Raw genomic sequence first — 7,625 nt, forward strand, 5'->3', positions numbered from 1 at the left:
TGGCCAGGGAGCGCTGGCCCAGCTGCCTCTGCCAGAGCCCAGGCTGCTTCCAGCGAGGGCGTGCGGCAGCTCTGACGCTGTGGGGTGTCTTTGCAGGAGAAGCGGATCGTGTTCCTGGACTCGGCCAACACGCGCCTGATGAGTGCCCTGACGCAGGTAAAGGAGCGCTACACCATGCACGTCCGGAATGGCAACCCTCCCAAGCTTTCCATCACGGAGAATGGTGAATTTAAGAACAGCAGTTTCTAATTCTGCAGGTGCTGCCAACCACCTCCGTGGAAGAGCAAGACGGAGCAGAGCCAAGACCCCTCACCGTCACTGATTGTTGCACATAGTTCTTCTGTAAAAGGAAAATTGTATTGTTTGAAGATTGTATTGTTTGAAGATTGTTCTAAAATTGTTTTAGAGTTGTATTTTAAAATTGTATTTTAAATTGTTTTAAGATAGTATTGTACATTCAATAAAATTGAAAAAGCAACTCTGAAGGGTGGGCTTTAATTCCCCACTCAGGGCCAGGAGAACCAGGCTCCCCAGAATAAGTCCTTGTGGATCACTGTGTAAATAGAGGGAGCTCTTGGGTTGTGTACAGAAAATGCCAATGTAATATACCAAAAGGAAGTGAATACTGTAGATTTTTTAATTATTGCTATTTTTTTTATTATTATTATTATGTTGTTGTTGTTGTTGCTGTTATTGTTGATGTCGTTGTTTTTCTCTTGTTGAAAGCACTGCAGTCCTGGGAGGAGGAAGAGGGGGGTGTGTGTGCGTGTGTGTTGTGGGTGAGAGACGTGAGCAGCAGGTGACCCGAGGCAGCAACTGGCTGATCAAAGGACGTGAATGGAGTGAAATGAATTCCATAGGAAAACTCACCAGCTGGGTTTATTCCCCTCTTCCCCAGCTGGTCTTTAGCTGAATGCAAACTTGATAGCAAATGTTTTAGCAAGAGAGCTGGCTCTTGCTGTGTCCTGTACCTACTTCCAATAGGACTCTGTCATAAAACAGTCTTTCTGAAGAAGGTACAAAGTGGAAGCAGCAAGCTGGATTCCTGGAATTTGCACAGTCAGGCTTCCTGTCAGACAGAGGGAATCTGCAGGATTTTGTGGTAGGGTTCTTTCTTTTGTACCCCAGTTCTGATGTAGTTTTATATTTTCTTCTGTTTGGAGGATTTACAGACCTGTAAATACTTTTTTAACTATTTCTAGCCAATCTCTACTGTACACCCCCTGCAGAGGCACCCTGAATTGCCTCTCTGCTCTCCATCAGGAACAGACAGGTTAATCCTCTCGGGAAAGGGCTAACCAAAGGGTGCCCATGCCCAGCACAGGAAATTCCATATGCAAAAGTCCCTTTTTCTAGAGGATTTCTGTATTTTAATGCTTGCTTATTTTCACTATTTCAGCCACTTGCTTAGCCAGTGTAGAACCAATGAAAAGTGCTTTCTGCACCTTTGTTGAAAGATCTTCCATTTCTGCTGAAATTTTCCTTTCTCTGGATAATTTAAAGGGATTTTTTTTTTGAGTTCTGTACACTGCAGTTCTTTTCAGGAGTTTTGACTAAGTTTTTGTCTCCAGTTACTTTCAGTTGTGTTTCTTAGAAGCATGATTCCAGACTGTGTGTGAATGGGATATTGCTCCAAAGTGACCTTCTCCTGGGAGACAGTGATATTCACAGCCTGTAACAGATGAACACTAAATGGCTTGGTATTGTCAATTCTTATGATTTCATCAAGTGCCACAATATTTAATCTGAGAGAGGGTTGTTGTTTTTTTTTAATCTCAGATTCTGGAATCAAGTGTGAATTTTTACTTCCAGCTTGTGCCACGCATTTCTAACCCTCAAACCCTCCCAGTAAATGCAAGTATTGCAGCATTGATTGAAATTGTTAATTACAGAAACATACTGATAACAGCGAGTGTAATTAACCATTCTCACATGCTGTGGAAATTGGAAAAGTTTACTTCAATTTGAGACAAAACCTTGAGAGGTACATCAGTGTGGGATTGTCTCACGAAAAATGCAGGCGTGTCAAAGCCAGTTCCCTGCATGTGAATTATTGGCAATACCAAGACCCAAACTTGGTGTCTGTTGCTAAGTTTGCCTGGTTTTTGGAAATGAATTCATCCCAGCCCTGTGGCTGATGCAGGAGGTGGCAGAGCAGTGTGTGTGCTCTGGTGTCATGATGCTCAAGCTACCATCACCACCCCCGTGTGTTCTGTGCATCAGTGCAGAGACCCCTGTGCTGTAGGATGTGTGTGCATCAATCCTAGCCAGGCGCCTTCTGGAGCACAGCAGTGAGCTGGGATTTGGGATTAATGCTTGGCTCTTTGGGATCAGAGCTGCTCTGGCTGCTCAGCCAGGACTCTGACCTGGGGTTGTGCTCTGCATTGGCTCAGCAGTGGTTACTTTTCCATACTTTCCAAACCGTCTTCCAGCTCTAGATCCTTGCTGACCTCTGATATTTTATTCCTCAAACTGTGCCTTTGAGTTTCTCCTTTCTCCCTTCAGGCATCGCAGCCGTAGCAACTTCTCCAGTTTGTGTTGAGCTGTCATGGGAGGGCCTCTTTTACACAAACCCTTTTTGTGGGCTCTTTCTGTGGGATCTGCATGTCCCTGAAGCCATGTACTGTAATTGCACAGCTGTAGCATGGGGGATTGTGTTCCCATCCCTTTTGGGGTGAACTGCTCCCTTGTGGCACGGTGCAGGTGATGTGGGTGTGCTGTGAGCGAGGTGTGAGCGAGCGCCCGTGGGGCTGCACTGACAGAACAAAGCAGAAGCAGATATTGTTGTTCTAGGAGAGTTATTCCAGCATTATTTTGGGAAACACCTTTCTCCAGAGCTCCCCAGTGCTCTGGTAATGTCAGAGGTTGCTGGCTGACCTTTGTGGTTTGATGTTGAGGTGTCCACTTTGGTTTCTGCAGTAGGGGCAGCATTTCAGCCTGGATTGTTAGAGGGGAGATAATCCCTGCCCCACTGTTGGGGAGGTCTTTGGTAGTGCATCATTCCAATACTCTACCTTCTCCTGTGTGTTTCTCAAGCTTGTAGAATGCTTGTAGGAAGAAGCAGTGGCTCTTCAGAGCCTGACCCCTCTCTATGGTCTCAAAGCTCATTGCTAGGCTGGTTGTTTCTCTTTTCCGGTTTCTCCCCTCAGGTGCCGGGCATGCTCCTCCAGCTCTGCCACCGAGGGGTCACTGCCTGCAGACCCCGGAGGGGTGAGGTTTGCAGAGTCAGGGCTGCTAGACTGGAATTGATCTGCTGTAGCATTAAGCACTGCTCCTAAGTCCTGCAGGCAGCTGTCTCTCCTAGTTTGTTACCAAGCAGCCTTCCAGAAAACTTTCAGCCGCCTCAAGCTGACAATATGTGAAAATGCCAGTTTCCATTTTGTCCAGACTGATAAAATCCATGCTCTGTTCAGGAGCAGGAGCCTTGACTGGGCCTGACCATGTTTGGGTTTAGACTCGTGGCCAGTGGGCTCTGAGGGAGTAAATGGTGCAACATGTGATGGGGAGCTGGCTTTGTGTTCACACTCGGAGCAAAGGCTGATGGCTGTGTCTAATGCTGTGCAAGGAGCTGCTGCTCTCACTGGGGAAGAGTTGAAGTAGTGCAGGAAAAATTGGATAGCCTGGAGGAGGAATACTCATGTTCCTCAGACTAAACAAGAAAGTCACCCCATCTTGGTGTCTCAGTCCATGCTGGCCACGTTGGTACCGTTCTAGGAGGGTTCTCTCCAAACCTCAAAGCCACCTGGGCTTCTTGAGTGCTCAGGAAAAGCTTGAGGCCAGCACAGCAGGGCAGGGAGATGGAGCAGCCTCTTGTGTGTGGCCTCTTGGCAGGTTGTGTGTGGTGTCTGCAGGGTGTGAGGTGAGCAGGGTGACAAGAGACAGGCTCTGAGAGGACAGAGGGAGCACGGCCTAGGCAGCATCCTGTAAATCCCTGTTCTTTGCAACTCTAGGAATTCAGGCCTTTTTTTTTTAGGGGAAATAGGTTTCACATCTAGGAATTACCAACTGTTACTTCCCTGGTGTATCCAAAATGGGCAGCTTTTTACAAAAGCACAGATCCATTCAGCTACACATTTTGCCACATTCCTCTCCAGTGGCATAACTCAGGCAGGGAATCTACAGGAGCATGGAAAGGGATGTGTGTATTTTCTAGTTAGAGAATATGAGGTGTATCCACTAATAAATTATTTGTCCATCTAATAAATCATCAAAGAAATGGGGTTTATTTTGCATTCATGTAATTGCTTTGGTTTGGCTGTGAGTTTTTCCCCCATGATATATTCATTTCATGTTCTGATGCTTGCATAAACCCACCAGCTTTTAACTTAGAAGTCCATGAATTTTACAGTCATGTCCATGAAATGTGTCAGCAATACTTACTTGTGTGGATGAATTCTGCTTGTGTTCTGCAAAAATGTCTGTGTTGTTCCTGGAGAACAATTCCTGTCCCAGTTGAACCACGATGTGCATTTCCATCAGTGGTGGGCATGGTCTGCCAGAGGAAAAAGGGTTAAATTTAGGGTGATGTTTTTAAATGTTTCCTTCTCCACAGTAAGTTAACCCCCAGGAGAGTGAGCATGTCCTTACAGATCATGCCTGCCAGGAATCCTACCTGCAAAAATAGATTTTCTGTCTCAAGGGCCTTAATAAGAGTGTTACTACACAGAACTGTTCTACAGTGATAGCTCTAAATAATTTATTTTTTATTTCAACAAAGTACACCTTTAAAAAGGAATAAACTTGTTTTTCAAGCCGTATTTTTATGCTTGTAGCACTGGACTGTTTGGTCTCTGAGATCCATTTCTGCATTTCATTGCCTGGGTTTGTTCTAAAGAAGATTTATTTTTGTTCTGTGAATAATTTTTGAAGGTTCTTGTAATATGTACAGATATAGATACATTTGAGGACTTTTATTGATATTCCTACAAAGAATACAAATAAACTTTAACTTTAAACAGTTTGGACTCTGTAAACTTACACTGATTTTAAGTCCCCCTCTTTTCTGTGCTCGGGTTGTGCTTGTGTAAGTGCAGAGGGTGGAGGGGAAGGGTTAGGACAAAATGTCTGGGACAGAGCAGCTCCCACCTGGAGCAGCCTGAGCAAACCAAGGGCTGAGGGGAACTGGATCAATTCCTGCCTCCTGAGGCTGGGAAATATCTGGCATTGTGGAGTGAGAGAGCGACAAGCTGTGGAGACACAGAGAACTGCTCTCTGCTTCTTTTAGCCGTGGCGTTTTTCACTGAGTGGTGAAAAGAGAGTTCCCGTGTATTAATTACCGTGGTTATTCCCCTCACACCAAAACAGTGAATGTGATCAGCCCGATTTTCCTGTTCAGACCATTCCTAAATTACACTTTCTCACACAGTAACCCAAAGCTGCAGAGTTGGAGGCATGAACATGCAGAGGGATATTATTTACAGGTTCCCATCAAATGCTGGATTCTAAGATATTTACATTTATTCTTCATATATGTATGAAATCTTGTGTATAGTGAATGGGAAAACCTTCCACAGTGAACTTACTGAGTGTAAAATCCATACTCAAGGGGGTGTTTTGGCAAAGTCTCTCTATTTGCATTTCACAGAATCATTCTTTGTCCATAGTTTTGAAGCCTGCAGGATGCCCACAGCAGACCCTCAGTGCCCTGGGGCTGGCCCTGCCCCGTGTGCTCTGCTCCAGCCCCTGCATGGCACTGGGATAATACAGCAACAACTGGGGCAACTCTGGGCTTTTCTGTCCCAGACCCTCGTGTTCTATCCTGCAGAGGGCTTTGAATTCCACTTTACTCCACTGTGTAAAACGGTGTATGTGAATGTGCAAATTCTTCTCCCATTTCCAGCCACTCTGGACAGAGCACACAGAGCTCTGGAGCCTGTCCTGCCACTCTTGCAGTTCCCTTGGGAAATTCCTTGGGAGAAGCTCCCCTCCAAGAGTCCTCCTGCCCGAAGGATGCAAGTATACAACCTTGACTGATTTCCAAGGATGTGTGCTGCTACTTTACATTGAACAGCAGCTGCTGCTTAGATCCATTAGCAGATGGAATAGCAATTTGCTTACTCTGAGATATGAGTGTCAGGAGAAGAGAGTCCTTGGTCTTGCTAGGACCCATCTCACATTGCTGCCCTTCACCTTTCTCCTGGTCCCACAGATTAAATATCCTCATGTCTCCAGAAGATGTATTAAATTCCTGCTTTTTGCTGTAGGGGTAGATCAAATATCCTCGTTGTAGGCATGAGACCTGGCTACCTGTCTGTTCTTCCTGCAGCCAGCATGAATTCCTTGTCCTTACTCAGCTCCATCCTGCTGATGCAATTGGAAATGAGAGTTCTGCGGACCTGAGCCCACTTTTCAAGACCCTCCTTAGCCCAGCTCAGTAGCAAAGCAGCCTGGGCTGAAATGGAAGGAATTGTTACTAATACTGCAGATTCCATGGTGGCTGCCAGGAGCAGGGCATTTGGGATGGATGGTCCCAGCACCCTCCAAGTTTTCCCAGCTTTCACACTATAATGGGACCCAAAGGGCTGTTGTGTCACAATGGAGGGGGATCACAAGGGACAAATACTCAGTGCTGACGCCAGTGAAGAATGACACAGTGATGACAGAATCTAACTCAGAGTGAAAAGTGACCTGCGCAGAGATGAGTGACATTTCTCACCATCTTTTCTCTGCTGTCCAGCCTTCTTTTGGCAGCAGTATGCAGACAGTGGGAGCAGTTCCTACTCTGCATAGCAAGGTGCAAGTTCTGCCTGCAGTGAGGGTGGAGGAGTTAGAGCTGAGCTGCAGGATGCAGTTACTCAGCCCTTCCCTCCCCTCACGAGGGTCTGACATGGACCATCCATGCTGGACCCTACCTGAAACTCCACTATGGATTGTTGCTGTTGGGGGCTGTTGTGAGGATTTGTCCTTCCTGAAGCTCTTAGAGGACAGGGCTTGCCCTGCCCTGTCAGGCAGCAGGGCTGTGACTCCCTGAGCATTCCAGAGCTGTGCAGAACATCCTGCTGCAGAGCCAGCAGTGTCTCTGAAAGGAGGAGCTGCCCTTACCAGGGACACAACTAGGAATGTCCAGTAAAAAACAGCCCTCTGAAGGCTTTGAAAAGTTGCTGGGTGGATTTCAGTTCTTACCAGTGAGGGTGTGGCCTCCCAGTTAGCTGCAGTGCCTGGAAGCACACATCTCTTTGGGCATGGGGTTGTATCTAGAACAAGGCCCTTTTCCCTGGACCTCAGGTGTGGATCATAGCTGTGTCTCACAGTTCAGAGCTCTGTTCCTAAGTGACACCTCTGTGTGCACTGGTTCCCTCAGCACTTTCAAATGACTTTTTCCAGGACTCAGCACTTCCCTGGTGGGAAGGATTGGTGGAGGATTGACTCCCCTTTTCCTCAGTACCAGAAGGTACTGCAAAAATTTGGTTTATATTGTTGGATAGTTATTAGGATCAGGAAGGCCAGAAGAACTTGGATGTGATGGAGACTGTCATTACTGGGATTAAGTAGAGCCTTTCAGATTTTTCTCATTCTTTGGGAAACTGATTGGCAGCTCCCTATCATGGCAGGATCTGTGCTCTACTGGGGAGCATTTAGAAAGTCATTGCTGCAGCAACCAGTAAGGCTATATACTTGCCATCTCC

General features: G+C 46.4%; 1 protein-coding gene across 7 annotated transcripts in view; it reads left to right on the forward strand.

Annotated features, from left to right (window-relative positions):
* RASAL2 (RAS protein activator like 2) overlaps positions 1–4,958 on the forward strand; it is a 163,515-nt gene extending 158,557 nt beyond the window's left edge. For 5 of the 7 annotated variants that reach the window (XM_084211711.1, XM_084211713.1, XM_084211714.1 and 2 more), the window contains one exon: positions 97–4,958. In XM_084211711.1, coding sequence (XP_084067837.1) covers positions 97–227 — 131 coding nt within the window. In that variant the 3' untranslated portion in view covers positions 228–4,958. The remainder of the gene's footprint in view (positions 1–96) is intronic. The other 2 variants (XM_084211712.1, XM_084211715.1) reach the window with 1 other exon arrangement.
* The last annotated feature ends 2,667 nt before the right edge of the window (positions 4,959–7,625 follow it).

The sequence above is a fragment of the Fringilla coelebs genome, assembly GCF_963513975.1.
Source record: "Fringilla coelebs genome assembly, chromosome: 9".
NCBI classification, from domain to species: domain Eukaryota; kingdom Metazoa; phylum Chordata; class Aves; order Passeriformes; family Fringillidae; genus Fringilla; species Fringilla coelebs.